Source organism: Lagopus leucura, unplaced genomic scaffold (assembly GCF_019238085.1).
Source record: "Lagopus leucura isolate 7727_CA_CO unplaced genomic scaffold, USGS_WTPT01 Super-Scaffold_100004, whole genome shotgun sequence".
Classification (NCBI taxonomy): Eukaryota; Metazoa; Chordata; class Aves; order Galliformes; family Phasianidae; genus Lagopus; species Lagopus leucura.
In genome coordinates, this window is record NW_024962264.1 from 9,352,655 (window position 1) to 9,372,793 (window position 20,139).

Sequence of the window (20,139 nt, forward strand, 5' to 3'; positions counted from 1 at the left end):
CCTGGTTCCCTCTGTCGTTTGCAGGACACCTCATTGCTAACAGCTATCTGTTACTGCAAAGTCTCAGGGCAAAGGGGGAAATCAGGAGTCATTACTTATTAGTTCATGGACCCTAGAAGGGATCAAACGGTTGCACTTACCATTTCTCACTGTGGCCTCTCCCTGTATTTCTCCACACCAAACAGAACGCAGTACTCTTCAATACAAGTACCTGTGCAGGCTGGCTTCTTCTGAAGAGTCAGCTAAAAACTGTTACCAACTTCCTATTAAGTAATAGCAGAGCAAGGAAAACAACACAATCTTCGTAGACTTAGAAGTGTTTATAAGTATAATAACACATTTCCTTGGCAAAAAGTTCTTCACCAATTAACAAACTTCTAAATGGTTTTAGCCTGTGAACTTGCTTTTGCTAGCAGTTAAGTCACTCATGTTCAAGGCAGCTGCCAAGCAGCAGCAGGATTCCAAAAGCTGCAGTTTTGCTGGTTTGTTTTAATATACAGTTGAACTTTAGTAGTTTCTCTTATGATATGCAGTTTATTTAAACTACATTAAAAGAAAGCCCAAGAACTCACATTTGTAAAAAAAAAAAAAAAACCATCAAAAATTCTTATCTATATTAATCAATTTCATGTTAAACAAGAATTATTAAATGTTTTTAATACACAATATACACTCAGAAAATATTCTATAAACAAAATCTATGCCCATCTGGCTCAGAACATGAGAGCTATAAAAGTATGAAAAAATCTATATATCACTTCTGTAGTTTTAATATCTGCATTCAAAAGCAAATTAAGCCACATCAATTAACCACTTCTTTGAGTACTCCATTTTAAACTATCTCTTGAAAATAAATCACTATAATCTATGTTTGAAATGAACAGGTGACCACTGTAACAGTTCCAACTCAAAGACATAAGATACAAGAAAAATTGTTGCTAGCACTAAACGATCATACGAAAACAGTTATTGCATTTAGCTCTGCACAGAAAAAAATACCTTTTCACTGAACAACGTGAACTGTAGATCCTTCACCTGTACTGCAACACTCTCAGCTCAGATGTGTAAACAGCTGATTCTGTGCTAGAGCTGCAAAAATATTTATTCAGGTTCTTAAAAATATTTAGAGTAACATTTTTCATCCCTGACTAATATTGATTTTTAAGATTCTTCAAATCTTAAGAATCTGCTTTGTAAAATCAGTTGGCCAACTTGCAGTTTCACTTTTATTCTAAATGTGAAACATTAGGTAACTCTTCTTTTCTTGTTAAAAAAAGGGCATCACGGAAGCTTGGGAAGGTTAAAAGAGGTCAGAGAATTGAGAGAGGATAAGTAGCAATGAGTCCCGTTTTTCCCTTCACATCTCAGGAACCTGCATGCTGTCAGGCTCCTTGCAGTGGCATGGCATGTCATAAGTTAGTACTGCTTAGAGCTAGAAACACTAGCTGCCAACAACTCAGTCCTTTTGTACTCTTCTTTTGCGTACTGACTTCAGCCGACCATCCCCAGAGCCTGCAGTTTCATCAGCTACTGTCATCTGAAGGAAGAAAATAAATCAGCATTCACATTCTTAAGCAGTGTGCATTTAATCCTTCATACTTATTTATTCCTCCCTACCCCCAAATCATATTAGCACTCAATACAATAGTTAAATGATAGATTTTTTTCCCTGCAATATCACACTAATGATAAATGATTAACAAGGTAATGTATAAACATCATTTTACAAGGGGAAAAGGTTTTAATTTGAGGGAGGCAAGATTTAGGTCGGGTGTCAGGGGGAAGTTCTTAACTATGACAGTGGTGAGGGGCTGGAACAGCTGCCCAGAGAGGTTGTGGATGCCCCGTCCCTGGAGGTGCTCAAGGCCAGGTGGGAAGGGGCCCTGGGCAGCCTCGGCTGGTATTAGAAATGGAAGTTGGAAGCCCCACCTATGGCAGGGGGGTTGGAGATTCATGATCCTTGAGGATCCCTTCCAACCCAGGCCATTCTGTGATTTTACAATCAAGTGAGTAAAAGGCTTTTCCTTCTGAATACAGAATAAGAATAGCACATCTAAACTGACATCAGAAATTTGTTTATTCCCCATTCACTCACTAGTTCAAAAGCCACGTCTTTTAATTAATTTAGCTAATTCCTTCAAGTGTATATTGTACTAATCTTCCTTTCCACTTGTTAAGCAAGAAGCATTTAAAACATTGTTACTTCCTGTCTTGGAGAGCTACAAACAGAACAGACTGCTCTTAAATCAGCTGTTTCTCATTTGAGAAGCACTTGACTTACTGAGGCTCCATTCCCAGACAACACCTTGTTTCTCACTTCCCTGCATCTCCTAATGGAAGCACCCGATTCAGAAGGCATAGTTCCCAGAAGGTGGCACCACTGGCCTGAGAACATGGCATGCATGCAGTCTCCTAAGCAGGTCACTGATCATGTCATGTTAGAAACTCAGACACCCTGAAAATACCCAGGTAAGAGCAAGACGTAACCTCTCCATATTCCAGTACAGAGTATCAGTCAAATGATCAGCTCTTGTTACTGCTTCCACAAAGAAAGGGTTAATGGGTTTATCAGACACTGCATTCCTAGGCAAAAGTACAGGAACAAGCTTCTTACAAACAGGAGAATCGAGAAAGGGGTAATCAGTGAAGAACTTGTGTTAGAGCACTGTGAACTCACACAAGGCAGCTTCACAGAGCAAACTCACCTCATCTTCTGAGCCAGATTTATTTGACTTATCACCTCCTTCCTCACTTCCACCTGCAACTTCGTTTTCTTCATCATCAATATCTTCCCCATATTTACTCTTGTCTTCTGCAGGAGAAATCAGTATTAAAAAGAACTACATTAGAAATACACTACAGTCACACACTAAGTTTTTCCTAGCCAATTTCTGTTCTGGAATGAACTGCTCTTTTGTAATAAAATATAAGCTAAACAAAGCAGAGCAACCTTCTCAATGAAGTTGTAGCTTACTGCAGCTTAGTGCATTACTGTACTAAAATAAAGTAGTGAATGCATAAACACTCTCTGTCTACTCCCTGAGCATCAGACTGGTTACCTTTCTGGGGTCTCTCTCCATTCCATGCATTCTGTTAAGGAAACCATGCTCCCCAGCTGTTTTTGTTTCCACTTTGGGCCTCAGAACTTACGAGCTTGCACTCCCATATGCCTGCATTTTAGGTACCTATATTCAATGTAAGGATTCAGACCCAGCAATCACACCATGACATATTAAATGAAGTTACTTAAGCTTGACAAGTCTTTTATTTCAAACAGCAATCTTCAAGTGAGAATTTCTACAACTTGGTTATCTACTGCAAATATTTCTATCAAAGAGTAAACAAGAAGCAACATCCATGTCTGGCAGAAAAGAAATAAGACAACTGCTGAGCATAACTACCCAAACATCTCTTAGTACTACTCCTGCCATGTGATGCCTCATAACCACTGCTTCACCACAAAAAATGCATAGATTTTAACAGCTGAGCTCAGTAATGCCCGAACAAAAGCATACAGACACCAAAAACCTTTGTCCACAATATACTAACAAACTGAGCCAAGCAATTCAGCACATTTGGATGAAGCCTGAGAGTTTTCCTAGCTGTAAGTATACCTCACATGTATCTACATTCATCTGTCTCAACTATTGTTATCAAAAGGAGAACTACGACCATAAAGCTGGAGGTCACAGTTTAAGAGAAACGTAGACAAAAGTTTTGTGAAGACAACTAAGTCCCAAGACAGAGCCATTCAAGTTGCCAGCAATTCACGCTCACTGGAGCCACAGAAATCTACAAATCTTTCTGAAACTTGCCATTCTGCCACACTTTTAAACTACCCACACTAAGATGTGACTTGGAAGTCATTCAGTGCTTCACAGTTCAAAACAGTTCATTGCCTTCAACTCCAGGAAACAAAGTAGATAATGACTATGAAGGAATTGCAGGAATTATTAGGATCCAAAGGATTAGTAGAAAATACTGATGACTACAGATAATGTGTTGAGAAATCACACAGGCAACTCACATACACATCTGGCATCTACCTGATGTTCCACCTCTGGCAATGAGACAAATAAACTCTGTCTCTTCCAGTTCTCTTTATCTTGAGCAAAAAGAATCATATGAGAACATAAGACTACCTATGACTGCAGATATGAGGAGGCAAAAAATAGATGGAAAGAGAGGGAAGATTTTAACCTGCAAGTGTAAAAGGTAGCAGGAAAGCTAAAGGGGAGCTAAGCAATTCTTTTCAAAAGAAGAAAGTCTTTGAAGCCTGGAACATATTTGAAAAGCTTAGAAGAGTCATACAAAAGCTACCTACGTTGATGTTGCTCTGCATTTAGTTTAGTAACTGGAGATGAAGATATAAAATGGAGCCTAATTTTGAAATATCAGGAACAGCTGGTTAAAAAAAAAAGTTAAGGCAGATGAAGTAAGTTTGGTGTAGCAAAGCATTATGCCTAAGTACTCAATTCTCTGAGCACGGGAACATTGATGCAAAGTTAAATATTAATTCATACAGCCAAAACCCATCAACTCTCATGGCCTTCGGTGCAGAAAGAGACAGAAATGACAAAGTTCTGGTCAGCAATACAAAATGATGTCACTACTAAAATAACCAGCATTCACATCTGCTTAGTTTCTAACTTACAATGCCAGCCATTTGCAACTTGCTTTGCTCTTACAGAGCAAAATAAGAGACAGAAGCTTGCAGTATGAGGCTGAAGATTTTCTCACTGGAGTCAAAACAATGCACTGTAAGTTACATGATTCTCTTTGCACTTGCAGGCAGAGGGAAATGCCATCACAGCATCAAAGCCATAGCTGAGTAGTTCCACTCGTGTTTGACAACACAACGTGAGATGCTTATGTTACTCTTTGAATGCCAAAGTGCATCTTAGACTACTGATCATTTGTTTCTCCCTTGGAACAGCAGAACAGATCTCTGCAGGCTGGCATTGCATTCCTAACAAGAGCTATCAAACAAGCAGATTTCAGTACTTCAAATCCACTATATTTTCAGACTTCAACGAGAGTTACTAGAACCAATGGGTTTTGGTAGTTCAGGGTATGATGCTCCCACAGAGGAGTAAGTCAAGCGTTATGCTAAAGACTTAAGGCTATTCCAGACACATTTTCAAGACAACATGATTGTAACCACTAGAGGTACAGATAATTGAACCAGCCAAAGAGCGTTCAATATATGAGATGTTTAGGAGGCAGAAGATATGTTTGTGAACATAAGACTTGGAACAATTTATCAAAAGTGAAGAAATACTGAAGAGAACTCTATTATACTACTCTCTTTTTTTCTTGTATTTATCAAAACGCTATGGCACACCAATTGCTACAGAGATAAGGCTCAGAGCAAGGCAGATTTGGCACACTGGCTGCAATTACTGCAACACAGTCCACGACTTAGTTCTTTCCATGCTTTTACATCGATCCAACTATGAAGCAACATACTCTTACCATCTTCACCGATATCTTCATTTTCTTTATCTTCTTCTAAATCTATTTCATCATCTTCTAGCTCTTCTCTTCCTTCTTTTACTTCTCCCTTTGTAACTGGCATAGATGTATCTGTTTTTTTTAAGTCAAAATCTTCATCTGTTTTCTAAAACAAATCAGACATCCATTTACTTAAACTCAGGTTAAGAATTAAACAAACACACACAAGGAGTTAACTAATACCAACGGCACAGTAGGAGAGCTGTTGCACAAATACTGTTGCACAAATACTAGGAGTTTTCAATCAAGTGTTAAGAATGGCAGAAGATGAAAAACGCATTCAAAATTTCTCTAACCTTTGCTGGCCAGCAGAACAACACACCCAGACCAACAGGCAGAGCTAAAGTCAGGATATAAAGAACCCAAAGCCATGGATGGTCTTCCGCAGCAGTCACCAGTTGACTCAACATTCCAGGCTACATTAGAAAAAATAAAATAAAAAGCATTTTTATCACTCTCACCACTTAGGTAAGCTTATAAAAATGTATATATTTCAACCCTTATGCTGCCCAAAGAAAACCCTTCCAGTTGGAGCAACTTCATGCTTGCCACTCTCCGCAGCTTTTTTGTTCTTTCCCCACACTGTGCTAGCTTAACTGATAAGAACCTCCAAGGAGCAGCCAGCCACCTGAAGAGCAACGTCTTGCTCCATCTGTACTGCCACTTTGCCTCCTCCAACAGCCAGTTCATCAGGCAGCTATCTTCCAGACTGGTTCTGACTTACGTAGGCAAGTCTTGGTTCAGTTAGACTCTGCAAAGAGGACATCAGCAACCAAGGTAGAAAGCTACAGAGGCAGTGGAGCGAAGGGACTTCAGGATTACCTTTTGCTATTGTGTGTACAGATACAGATGCAACTCCAGGCACAGAAACAAATATTTGAAATGAGCAAGGCTGTGAAATGAGGTGGCTTTCCTAAATTGCCTGGTCTGTTGCTACTTTCTCATCTTTTCTGTGATAAACAGCATGACCATACTTACACAGCCAATCCATCATTGCTTTCCCATACCCACATCTGCTTCCCCAAAGTTAACACAGGACTGCTAGAACAAACCACTTGTGAAAGTGGAACAGGCTTCTTAAAAATGATGCCCCATGCCTGTCGGAATTCAAGAGACAATTTCAACAATGACACTTGGAATCTTGCATGGCCCTAAAGAAGTCAAACAGCCATACTCTGAATAACCTTGGAATGATTCATTCTGACTGAAGTACTCTCTCTCAACTGCAGTCAGTAAAAACAGCCACTAGAGGGGCTCATGTTCCCATCTATTCAGACGGATTCATGCTATGACATACGAAAGAGAGCTAAAGAAACTGCTGACTGACCGATTGCAGTAAGCAGTGTGGATGTACACACAGAAATAGAAGAACAGATGCAGGTCCAGAAACATACACATATTATTGTCAGAGTTGCATAATACACATGCAAACAGCCAGAGACCCAGATTTATTAAATACAAAAAATAATGGCTATTAACCACTTTTTATGGCAGGGGAGCACATCTAAAGCACATATAAAAAGGAGTTACACAAAAGTGACAAGTTTTAAGTACATAGAGAGGTCTTGGTGCAAATAGCTCAGCTTCCATTCGCTGACAGGTACTGAATTCTAGTATCACCATTAACAGTGGGAAACATATCAACTACTGACATCTTGCTACATTTCTTTTTAGATGCTTAAGTAAAATGTTGTAACCTTTTAATTTCAGCCCAATATTGACCTGGGAAAGCCGTACGCCAAACTAGGAAAAGAATGTCATAGCTATTCTGTAAGATTATCAATTACAGAATAATTATAATACAGAAAGTTATTCCAACAGAACTCCTACCAAGAAGATAATAAAGTCGATACCTCGTTGGCACTTGCTACTAATTTCTTCAAGCCCCAACCATCTGCTGCCCAACGATCAGCTACTTCTTTTTCTGAGCATATTATGAAGTTATCAAAGTAGATATCAGACGTCATAGACCAGAGTTCTAAACCAACAGCACCGATAGGTGTCATCTGAAACGGGTGAGGATCTTCAAAATAGTCTGGGTTCGGTATTTTCCGAGGGCTCCAGATTCCCTTTGTAGGGAAAGAAAAACATATAATAACATTATTATACCTCAAAAATAAATGCAAAACAAACAAACAAAAACACACATCCAGCGAAATACATTTTAATGTAATTAAGACTTCCTGACTATTTCAAATACATGATTTAAAAAGCAAAGGGGCAGCCTCTGAATTTCAGGAAAACAGAACTGGAAATAACCTGTAGAATTTTGGCAGGTAGGTCTCAGACTTCTGGCTTAGGGCAGACACATCTCTGTTCAATTCAATCCTTTTTCCTCCATACTGTGTTACAGCAGTAAGTGACTGTATCAAGTTCAGTATGAAGGGCCAAACATATATACTAATTCCACTTGTCTGCTTGGTTGAGCTCTGCACCTCTTAAATAACAACCTACAATATTGCTAGTACCTGATAATTAGGATTAACTATCATAGGTGCTTTCCATTTCCCTTTATACTTGGGGTTGCTCTTCATGGGACGCACCCACAGTCCACAACCAGGTGCGGTGGCACACTTCGGATTGGGGACCTGAGGGGCTTCCCACTCCCCATCCATTTCTTCATCCCTACAGAAAGAAAGGTACAAATAACCAATTTCAGGTTGGTCCGATGGGAACACTAACATTCAGTATAACTTTGGATCCAAACACACTTTGCTGGGATAACCCCAGAATTGGGTTGAAGTTCAATGGGCTTATCTAACTGCAACGTGCTTTTTCCAGAGTACTGAATGCTTTACAGCCACACATTCATTGCTACTGTAGCTCAGTTAAATGTAACCGTACTCCTACACCTGCAGGCAGCTTGCAGCAGCTCCCCATAACATGCTTTAGGACAACTACGTGTCTTCAAGAATCAACTTCGACAGCTTTGCTGCTTATCCTTGTTCTTTCAAACAGCTCCATACTGCTTACAGCTCTTCAGAATACAAGGCAATTATTGACATCTACGTATTTTTCTACAAGTAGCCTCACAAATCAATAAGTATTTGACCACGCTTGTTATGTTCCAACTTCATATGTTAAAGACAGTGAGATTTGGGTTAAGTTCTCATTAGCTCACAATCAGCCAGAAAACAAGTAGACTTACCTAAAAAAAAAACACCAACAAACCACATGAACAGGCCCTCATACACTAAGTTCTTACCAGTCCTTCGGCTTTTTTGCTCTGGGGTCCGGAACATACTGTGGTTCATCATCAAGCCATCCCTCAGGCTTAACAGCATCAAGATCTTCTATTTTGGAAGGCTCATCTTCATCCCTTCAATGACAGACTACTGTTAGAAAATCCATCAGCTTGACTCTGAACCAATGCTCTGTTCAGAGGACCTACTGCTATGGATGGGATAACATTCAACGGAGTCAGACACACTTAGAATGAGAATTAGCCACCTACTTCTCTGTTTATAAACATTTATATTTATAAACATACATTTACAACGTTTCAAGGCACTGGTTAGCCAGAAACGGCTGCCATGAACTGGCAAGTGTCAATCAGGTATCCCTTAAAATTTTCCTCTGCTGAAGTAGAACACCACATATGAACACCACTCCAGGAAAAAGGAATTAAGTATGCAGCACCTGGTCTACTAGTGGCAATCCTGCCCACAGCAGGGAGGTTGGAACTAGATGGTCTTTAAGATCCCTTCCAACCCAATCCATTCTATGATTCTACTAGTAGTGGAAAAAAAAACAAACACATCCTAACCCTTCAAGTAAGGTGATTTTAGTTACTAGCTGCAACCAAATTCAAATCAGCTTAAGTTGAGATTGTACTTCTTCCCCTAAAAGAAGATCAGATCCTTGCACATCCTCCTCACATACATGTTTTCAACTGTTAGTGAAAAATATCCCAAGTGTTGAGAGAAAGAAAAACAACAAAATCAAGCCAGGAAAATATTATAAAACAATAACATGTATATACTTTTTTTTTTTTTTTTTTTTTTTTTTTTTTTAAACAGATGAAGCTTTCTCCTTACCAGTCATCTGGTTTGACAGCATTGGGATCAGGTATTTTTTGTCTCTCATCCCAATCGTCAGGCTTCTTATCAGCAGGATCATCTATTTCTTTAGGAGGGTTTACTGGAGGAACCATATCCTCAAGAAGGCTTCCCTTACTGATGACTGATTGGTCAATCAGCATCTCAAACGTATCATCTGGTTTTAGCACTAAAAAGAAAAAAATTGTATTGAAGAAATAAGGAAATATTCACTTGACAAATTAATTTACCTCCAGCCAAAGTTATACATGTGATATTTTTAGACTTAGTCAACTAACAGCCAACAGAACCTTGCAAGCAGAACAGGAGACATTCAGGTACTAAACCCAAACACGAGAGCCAAGTCATCACTTCGTGGCTGTCACAACCTAGAATAACGTAACCTGCTGAATCCAAATATATCCAACAAATTTGTCAAAAAATAAAAATAAAAATAAAAATAAAAAATAAAAAGAAACCACCAGTTGGTCAAAATTCTGCTGCTTTGCCTTCCTCCTCCCTGCACTACCGAAGACAAACCTTTGCCTCCAAAAGCATCTCAGCTGTCAAATAATAATTCCACCCTTGAAAGCATGAATAAAGTAGAACTGTGTAAATATCACAGCAGGTAGGATCATTCAAGCAATATTTTCTTTCAGACTCCAGACTCTGACAACATCTTTCTCAGTTGTCAGACTGTGAACACAGAACATTCACAGAATCACAGAATGACCAGGGTTGGAAGGGACCTCAAGGATCACGAATCTCCAACCCCCTGCCACACGCAGGGCCACCAACCTCCCCATTTAATACCAGACCAGGCTGCCCAGGGCCCCATCCCACCTGGCCTTGAACACCTCCAGGGACGGGGCATCCACAGCCTCTCTGGGCAGCTGTTCCAGCACCTCACCACTCTCTCTGTAAAAAATTTCCCTGACATCCAACCTAGATCTTCCTTCCTTCAACTTAAAACCATTCCCCCTTTTCCTGCTGCTATGTACCCTTTCCAAGAGTGGACTCCCCTCCTGTTTGTAGGCTCCCTTTAGGTACTGGAAGGCTGCCATAAGGTCACCCCGCAGCCTTCTTTTCTCCAGGCTGAACAAGCCCAGCTCCCTCAGCCTGTCTTTGTAGGGGAGGTGCTCCAGTGCCCTGACCATCTTTGTGGCTCTCCTCTGGACCCTCTCCAACAGCTCCCTGCCTTTCTTGTGCTGGAGGCTCCAGACCAACATTATATTCAAGTTATTAAAATATTTTAGCAAGTGCAGGTACCTGATAAGCAAGGGTCACTGAATCAAGCAGTGTCAGACTCCACAATTGTTGAGACACTGAAATCCACTTCTAATAACCGGTGAGTACATTCTAGTACTTAGCAAGTACATTTACATGCCCATTTAACACAACCAAAATTACTAATTTCAAGTAAATACTCCTCCAGTTTTATGAAGGTATGTGACAGAAACTCAAGTAACACTGTTATCCCAACAGTTTGGTACCACCTAATAACATCTTGCAGCCTACGTTTCCTAATTTATTAAAACAAATGCAAAAATTACCCCCCCATATCATTTTACATAAAATAACTGATTTTTCTATTTACATTTTCCATCACAAAATCATTATAAGTCACAAACCTGCACAGAGGTCTTGCTGACCTGATGCAGAATAAATGCCATTTGAGTTTAAGTACCTTTAACAATTATCTCTAATGAACGCCCCGAATACAGGAACATATACACTCCTTTCTAAATACACCCCTTTATCAGGAGAACAGAGTTTGGGAGGGATATTTGCCACACAAACTAAAAGCAGGTCAAACTCATTTATTTTCAGTGAAAGCAGGAACATATCTGCTCACACACAGCTCTGCAGATGCAGGCATCAACGATAACCCAACACATGGAGGAGAGCAGTGTTCAATACGCTGCAGGAGAGCTCACTGACCTACTGTCAACTCCGATGCCTTCCTAAAAGATTGGACTTCTACTTAAAATATTTTTATCTTAGTATGTACTCAAAGTATTAAATCAGTTCTTCAGGTTAAAGGCTGACAAAGGCTGGAATGTTTTTTCATGTAATCGAACATTAAACAGCATTATTTCAAAGCCACTTATGTGTTGCAGTTAAGCTCAGTCATTAAATAACTTAGGCCAAATCATGAGCAATCAGCTCCAGACTTAACAATAACAAAAAGAGTGAGACACGAAGCTTCAGCAGAGATAAATTCTTTTCTTTTCTTTAAATCTTTTTTCTAATTCAAACACATAAAAACTAAACAATACCAAGAGTGTACAGATGTGTCTTCTTGTCCAAATAGAATTTTTTTAGGTCCACATCAGGACGTTTTGCATGCTTTTCATCATATTCTCCAGTTTTAGGATTCTTATGCCTGATGATAAAGTGTAGTTTGTAATCTTCACCACATTTATCTGGTCCAAACATAATAGTATAAGGCGTTTTGTCAAAGAAGAACTCCTGTGAAAGTAAAAAAAAAAGTTCAGGCTGTGTCAAACTGTACATTTTACCAAGTCATTTGGAGCACTACTCATCCACATTACTGTGGCACATACACAACATGGTTACCTTTTTCTAAGAGCTGTTTGATGTGGCCTCAATCCTAACACTGAAAACTGACAGGGTAAATCACGAAAAGAATTGAACAGCTTTTCTAAGTTGCTGAAACAGCCTAACCACAGAGATCACTGAAGGCTCTTCAGACAAGGTGAATGTGCTTAGTAAGTCCTCACCCTTACATTAAGTGGAAACGCCTGCCACAGATCAAAGCACCCAAGCGTACTCTTCTGTGTACACTACAGTACAAGATGGAAGAGAACCAGTTTCTGTTCTTCACAGCCATTTGTATTTCGATAAAGATGAAAAACAAGGCGTTATGATCCAGCGTTTCAGTGGTGCTTTCTCGCTCCACCGTAATAATAAACAATCCCTCAATACCAGATTCAGTTTTCTTCCAACTACATTGCATTTGGCTGTTGTGAAAATTCACTTGTTTGTTTGTTTTTAACTATTTACACGATATTTCTATTTACCAAGTACCAAGGTGTGTCTTCAAGCAACTACTTGAAGGAAGCCCACTTGATTTCTGCAAGTTACCTTCCCTCAAGACACATCCTGAAACAGATGTGTTGTTTGAGGTGGGTCTGTGTTTTTATTTATTTTTAAATATGCTCATTCCTCAATGAAACAGTCAATAGCAAATGTAAAGGGGCATACCAGATCCAGGTCATCCCTACTGGAAAGAAGTTTAATATATGCACCACCGCAGTCAATGCCTCCTTGAAAATTCACTTCATATCTAGGCAAAGAGCAAATTAAAAAAATATATATATATTCATCATATCAGACAAACACAAATAAACTTCATATCTGCAGTTCTACTTACAAACACGTTACAACCATGTCTAAGTTGCTTGATTTTTTATTAGGCGCTGCTGTCAAAATATTCCTATGTGACTAAAAGGTTTTTGGTTGCCACACAAACCAATACAGTAGCAATGCCAGCCACAACAGGCACGGTAGCAACTGCTACAGTTGGGAACAGCAGTAAGACAAGTTTCAAACTTGTGATGACCCTGAGGCCGATGGCCCTGCCTGTGGCAGGAGGTTGGAATCTGATGATCACTGGGGTCCTTTCCAATCCAGGCCTTTCTGTGATTCTACCAAAGTGAGGCAGAAACCAGAAAGAGTTCTAGGAATCTGTTCTCTTTGAAAACACCCACACAGCACACTGGATTTAGCTGGAGGGATCCCAATCGTTGTAGCTGAGTTACACAGAAATACCTTGCAAGTGTAAAAGCAGCATACTCAAATCACAAGTTAAATCTTTTTCATTTAGGACTGAAAATTAATTAACTTGTAAAGTATTTTATAAAACAATAACTTACATCCAAAGTATTTCAAGAGTTAGAATATAACTTCTTACACTTAAACTACAATCTTAGTTGCTTATTTTCATTCATACTTACAGCCCTGGTAGCTCTGGCTGTGTCAGTCTGTGCCACATGAAAGGATTTACATGACTTTACTGACTCAAAGACTTGAAGCATGATAAATATCAAGCATGGAATCTGAGGAAATACTTACTGAACAATCAAAGGTTTTTTATCAAAAATAAATGCCTTTGTTAGCATAGCTGATATTGCATGATGCTTTGCAGCTGATTTTAACACTAATCCTTTGTCTCCAGGTACTGTGTTTTCTCTCAGCTCTTCTACTTCCCACCTTCCTAAAAGAAGGAAACAAACACCAACTATGCAATCTTTGGGAATAACAAACAACATGCTGATGAAAGACATCGTAGCCTTGTGGCAAAGAGAAGCAAAGAGTTCACAGCATAGAAGACTAATGGCCAAAGTAGAGAAGTCTTGACATTTGATGGCAAAGTTCAATAACAGCCATCCAATAGAGCACTGCTAGTTCTCCTTCGGATACAAGTGATTATTCAGGACCACCCTACACTTCTCAAGCTCTGCAGCACAATACAAAAAGAATGTTTGCAGTGCACAAATTTGATGCCCACATCTTTCTATCAAATCATCCATACTGCATTCCAACCAGTGCTTCAATTACAATAGTCAGAAGCCACTAGAATCCCAATTCACAGTAAAGACAGTAAAATAACATCTGCAGGTCAGAGGATTTCAGATCCATCTAACCTAGTGTTTTCGCTCAGACAACAAGGAGAGCAGAAAGCTTAAGGAAAAAAATTCAAAGGAATATGACCAGAAGTTACAACAACAGCAGATAACAAGCTTCTGCTTTCAGGTAGGTTTTTGAAGTCAGTACAGCACAATGGGCACACAGCATGAAGGAGAGGTATTTCCCACAAAGCAACAGAACATCAGAATCCATGTAGTCAAAGTACACATTAAAAACACTTACCATCATATTTAGCAATGTTGTCATCTGTGTCTTCTTTCTTGGCTTTAGACAACACCCAGCTAAAACAACAAGTGTACAAGTCACTTAACTATACAAAGTTGTGCATAGATATAAAGAAAAAGCTGTAACAAGCACAGGACAAACAGATTGAGTTTCTATCAAGTGAACTTGTGACCTTGATTTCAACGGTCATCATCATGGAACCTGGTGTAATTCAAAGAATGCAAACAGAAAAGTTGCAACAAGTTTCATACAACACTTCAAAGATTAGATTTCGTGGGAAAACAATACTCTCACAGATCTCACAAAGCTAAGGATTGAGATAAATGGTATTTAAGCACTTAAGTTTTTCCATTTACCAATCGTGGTGACCAATAACACGTTGTGATTTGTCTTCAAAAACCAAACACTGTTTCCCCAACATCATCAAAGCTTTCATCATAAAACAAAGTTCTCTAACAGCTGATCATACCACCTCCTACTGAAGACATTTCTACTGAGAAATTCCTAGCAGGTAAACAAATATAAAGTAATTCCTGCTGCTGTAAGTTAAATTGCTGAAATTACAAGTTTAGAACGTTCAGGTACGGCTTACCCACTCCATCCTCCATCAAAGGTTTCAGCAAAATAAACATCTCCAGTTGGCTTTGGAGTCTGGTACACCACCTAGAAGACAGTTACAGATACGTGCTCCAACATAACTACAGTTTTTCAACTGCAGTACACTACCAGACGCTATTATATTTATCAATGCTACAAAGAGCTGAAGTGACAGAGTCAAGAGGATGGAGCCAGGCTCTTTCCAGAGTAACCCAGTGATGTGGCAAGGGGCAACGCACCAAGAGGAGCACAGGAAATTCCATATGAACACGAAAACCACATTATTTACTTGAGGGTGACAGAGCCCTGCAACAGGCTGCCCACAGAGCTCGTGGAGTCTCCTTCTCTGCAGAGTCAAGACCCACCTGGACGCTTTCCTGTGCAACCTGCTCTAGGGAACCTTTCTAGCAGTAGGACTAGATGATCTCCAGAGGACTCCTATGGTTCTGTAATTGTACATCCATAAGTAGCCCACGCAGACAGACCACCACTGTTGCATTTAAGGGAATAAAACACGCTTCCCCACAACCCCACCTCATTGCTACGGGTTGGGCACGTGTCCTCTACCAGCGAGTTACTTCCTATCCACCAAGAATCTGTGTGACGTGGAGATCAAGAGCAGCCAAGTACATCAAGGCTCTGGGCAAGGGCTTTTAAGGCAGGAGAGTCTGCCACTTCATTCCTAACACCGCGTTAATGATGGCAGAAGAGGCTGCTAGGTTGGTTTTAGACTCACTTTCAGATACCACTGGAAACAAACCTTTTCTGAGATGTCTGAGAACTAATTGGTGGTCCTCCCAGTACACACAGCAGGGAGCTCAAACGCATGCCAGCTTACCACCACTTTCCCCATCCTCTCTTTCTTATACCCTAACACCTTAACATTTTCAAGGCTGAAACTTCAGAAAGTTTCAGACACCAGCATAAAAGTACAGACACAGTTAGAAGACAACAACTGTGCTCAAAGCTCCTAACCAAAATACTGTTACATGTAAGAATACAGAACGTGTACTCAGCTTGCAGCAGTTCTCTGCTTCCCCCCTATTTCTTTGCAAGTTTTTCCTTCTTTTGTTCTCCTGCCTACCTGGCACATCACAACTGGGCTACACAGTTAAAATAAAAATAAAAATAAAAAAAAGGAAAAAGAAATCTATAAAAATTGCCCAAATCTATTACCAACTACAGCTTAACAAACACAGGAATACTTTCTGGAAAGAAATAATGACTGTCTTTTAATATGTTAATGATGAGAAAAAAGAACAAGGAATTGATCTCATTTAAAATTAACAGTAAGACAAAGCTGCTTTCTGCTTTCTTCTCTAGTAATGACACATAAGGCTACAAGGTGTGCTATCAAGAAGAGCTTCAGATAAAAGGTTCCATACCTAGATTCAAGGACTACAAGATCTTATTCAAGACTATCCACTGCTGGTACGAGATCCAGTTTTGCATTTCAGTATTGCAGGGTCATTAAATCACATGCAATGACTGAAAAACCTCAGTCTGGTGCATTTGACACCCATTGAATTGGCAGCTCCATGTTAACTCGCTCTTTTTGAAGTCATTTGTGAACCAATTTGTCTCTCAGTATAACTATGTAACTTCAAATTACACAAGCTTCAATTAACGACATCCAGAACCTTACCCCTAAGGAAGATCCTTCTTTCTCAACATCAGTTTGTTGAGACTCTTGGTCAAAATCCTCCACTTCAACATCCGCACCCAGAACTTCATCTTCCATTTCTGCAGTTACTGAGCTAACTACCAGGAGAACCAAGCACAGCCAGTCCCACTGGGAGTGCATTCTGGTCATCTGAAGAACTGAAAAGTTTAAATTGTAGGCGCTGTTGTGGGGATATTATCACCACTAGCTCAACTGTAGTCCAGGACTTGATCTACAAGAGAAATAACATTAAAATCATAACAAATAAGGAACGTGAAGCATTCACAACCACCTGGTCTTTTGGCCACCACTGCTCGCGCTTAGTATTCTGCCACTGAGATGCTTCCTGTGCCTCAGAGAGCAACCACTCTTGTAAGACAGAGTAAAGCGATCATTTATTTATCGCAGCAAACTCTAAATATCACAGCAATTTCTTCTGGAAATCAAAGCCCTTTTCTTTCTCTCTGGCTTTATCAGATCCACCAAGCAATGCAAACATTGGAAGCAAAATGATAATTCTTCCATGCTCATTTATCAACCTGCTAGTTCCACCAAGCAATACAAACAGAGATCGGTACCAAGGCGAAACAAACAAACAAAACACCCACATCCCTTCAGGGCTGTCCAAAAAGAAAACTTTTTCATTTTATTCCTTATTCCTGCTAAGATCTGTTCACTTCATACTGTCTGTACCGACTGTATCTACAGCCCAAAGTAAGCTGTTATATGCACCAGTGCCATGCCTGCATGCCAACTATGCCATAAAAGCCTCACTCCTTAGGACAGACTTGTAGTTTTGGGGAAAGTACATTAAATTACGTTACCATTCTTGGCGCGGCGGCCCTATTGTATGCCATTCTTTGTCTCTATGCTTTCCTCTCTTGTCCCAAACATCACCATTACATTTTTTTGTTTTGTTTTTTAATTCCTTCAGCACCTCCAATGCAAAACCTTTAAACTAAGCCTAATAGCTTCTGGTCTTGAAATTGCGTGCAAATAATAAGGAAGATCAACGGATTCTGAAGATGAGTTAACATACAAAAAGCTATGAATACCACACCTGTAAGTTCAAGCTGTTTTTGCATAGCTCGGTCACTCTACCGTGGGAACACGGGTACCCACAGCACATCCATGTACCAGAAGAGACCTACGAGGCAGCAGCGCTGCTCTGAGACAAGCCCTAGGGAACAGCAACCGCACTGCAACACCAGCACAACATTACACCTCAAGTAATGAGCCACCGCTCGTGGGACACACATAAGACAGCAGCACGACGGGAGAAACAGCAAGAAGGAACGTTCCGAGTACAAGGACACGTCTCCCGACGAGGGCAGGCTGGACGGGCCCTTCTCAGCTCAATTCCACACCCGCTCCCCCTCCACCCATAGCCACAGAGCCACGGGGCTCGGCTCGGCTCCACCCGCAGTAACGCACGGGCAGCACAATTCCCGCTGCCGCGCTGCCCCTCACCTAACTGCCGGCGCCCAGCAGCCCCGCCCGCCTTCCCCTCATGGCCGCCGTTCCCCCCCCCGCCCCAGTTATAAAACAGGCGACGCACTGCGCGCCGGCCCGACGCCGGCATCCAATCCCCGCGGGGCGAAAAGCGGCCGCCCCGCGCAGCCCCGTCCCCGCGGCGGTCGGATTACCGGCGGCGAGATCCCCTTTGCGCCCCGCCGGCGCTTAGCACGGATCCCGCTGCCGGCGCAGCTCTAGCCGCGCACGCGCTGGCGGAGCGCAGGGCGGCGGGCGCTGAGGAGCAGGTGCTCGAGCCGCTCCGCCCCGGCCAATCCGCGCGCGAATCGCGACCCGCACGAGCTCCGCGGGAGGGAGGGATGGGGGGCGGGCAGGTGGCTGCGCCAATCGCCGCTCGGCCCGCGGCGGGCTCCGCGCTGCCACTGGGCTTCGCCGCGGCGACGGCGCTGAGCGCTGTGGGGCGGCGGGCGGAAGGCTGCGCGGCTGCGGGAAGCGAGTGTGTCGTCCGCTGTTTGGTGGGTGCTTAAATGCTGTGCCTTGCATGAGGAAAAATTACTGAAGGAATGGCAAAATCCATTCAGTTAGGCTGGAAGTTGAAAGCAGTATGTTTTTTTTTTCTTTTCCAGCCAAACGTTACCATCATGGTTACTGGGAATTTAAATTGGCTTATCATGGCAGTTCACAGAATCACAAAATGGCCAGAGTTGGAAGGGACCTCAAGGATCATGAATCTCCAACCCCCCTGCCACATGCAGGGCCACCAACCTCCCCATTTAATACCAGACCAGGCTGCCCAGGGCCCCATCCCACCTGGCCTTGAACACCTCCAGGGACGGGGCATCCACAGCCTCTCTGGGCAGCCTGTTCCAGCACCTCACCACTCTCTCTGTGAAGAACTTCCCCCTGACATCCAACCTAGATCTTCCCTCCTTCAACTTAAAACCATTTCCCCTTGTCCTGCTGTTATCTACACTTTCCAAGAGTTGACTCCCCTCCTATTTGTATGCTCCCTTTAGGTACCGAAAGGCTGCCATAAGGTCACCCCGCAGCCTTCTTTTCTCCAGGCTGAACAAGCCCAGCTCCCTCAGCCTGTCTTTGTAGGGGAGGTGCTCCAGTGCCCTGACCATCTTTGTGGCTCTCCCCTGGACCCTCTCCAACAGCTCCCTGTCTTGTACCGGGGGCTCCAGACCTGGACACAGTACTCTCTAGATGGGGCTCACAAGAGCAGAGTAGAGGAGGACAATCATCTCCCTGTCCCTGCTGGCCACCCCTCTTCTGATGGAGCTCAGGATCCCATTTGCTTTCCGAGCTGCGAGGGCACACTGCTGGCTCAAGGTAAACTTTTCATCCATCAGGACCCCCAGGTCCTTCTCTGCAGGGCTGCTCTCAAGGACCACTCCTTCCAGTCTGTTTAGATGCCTAGGATTCCTCCGGCCCAAGTGCAAAACCTTGCACTTTGCTGTGTTGAACCTCATTAGGTTCACCCAGGCCCATCTTTCTTTTCTGTTGAGGTCCCTCTGAATGGCATCCCTTCCTTTCAGTGTGTCAACCACACCACACACCTTCCATCATTTACCACTCTGTACACAAGGCCTCTTTTTCCCCCACAAATTGAATCATCTTGCTCAAATGAACAAAACCCATTCCTCTAAGTAGAGACTGCCAAGCAATCCAACCCCATTTCAGCAGCAGCAAAGCTGTTGTATGAATTCCATTCAGCACTCACCCGGCTCTGCAGAACACCAGAGGTGTGGGGTTGCTGCCCCCACTGATGTTCTGGCTTGGCTCAGCTTGAACTCAAGAATTCTGGCAGCAGTACTGGCTAAGCCCATTTAAATCATGAGGTACAGCAGGAATATCTTCAAATGTGCAGCATGTGGCATAGACAAAAGCAGTGCCTTGTGTTATATTTTAACTCAGCAAAATCTTTCACTGTTTTGCTGGTTGAGCTGGATG

General features: G+C 41.8%; 1 protein-coding gene across 4 annotated transcripts; it reads right to left on the reverse strand.

The window, feature by feature from the left end:
• Positions 1 to 345: 345 nt before the first annotated feature.
• Positions 346 to 18,430, reverse strand: CLGN (calmegin). 4 transcript variants are annotated; one of them, XM_042871130.1, is made up of 15 exons: positions 18,357 to 18,430; positions 16,693 to 16,942; positions 15,043 to 15,113; positions 14,448 to 14,506; positions 13,650 to 13,791; positions 12,780 to 12,861; positions 11,831 to 12,023; positions 9,552 to 9,741; positions 8,720 to 8,833; positions 7,983 to 8,139; positions 7,368 to 7,583; positions 5,811 to 5,930; positions 5,476 to 5,620; positions 2,706 to 2,812; positions 346 to 1,537 (listed from the first exon to the last, which is right to left on the reverse strand). In XM_042871130.1, the coding sequence occupies exons 2-15, from the start codon at positions 16,858 to 16,860 to the stop codon at positions 1,457 to 1,459; spliced, it is 1,845 nt and encodes a 614-aa protein (XP_042727064.1). In that variant the 5' UTR covers positions 16,861 to 16,942; positions 18,357 to 18,430; the 3' UTR covers positions 346 to 1,456. The 4 variants fall into 4 exon arrangements, with proteins under 4 accessions (XP_042727064.1, XP_042727067.1, XP_042727066.1 ...); XM_042871133.1 differs by having other exon boundaries at positions 16,693 to 16,868; positions 18,357 to 18,426; XM_042871132.1 differs by lacking the exon at positions 18,357 to 18,430 and adding an exon at positions 18,181 to 18,198.
• Positions 18,431 to 20,139: the final 1,709 nt, after the last annotated feature.

Excerpts from the sequence above, each read along its gene's own strand:
- CLGN (XM_042871130.1), bottom strand. The coding sequence starts at position 16,860 with ATGACCAGAATGCACTCCCAGTGGGACTGGCTGTGCTTGGTTCTCCTG. Across the intron at positions 12,862-13,649 it reads AAAAAACCTTTGATTGTTCA|ATATGAAGTGAATTTTCAAG; the intron begins GTAAGTATTTCC and ends CTCTTTGCCTAG. Across the intron at positions 2,813-5,475 it reads TGAAGATATCGGTGAAGATG|AAGACAAGAGTAAATATGGG; the intron begins GTAAGAGTATGT and ends TTTCTCCTGCAG.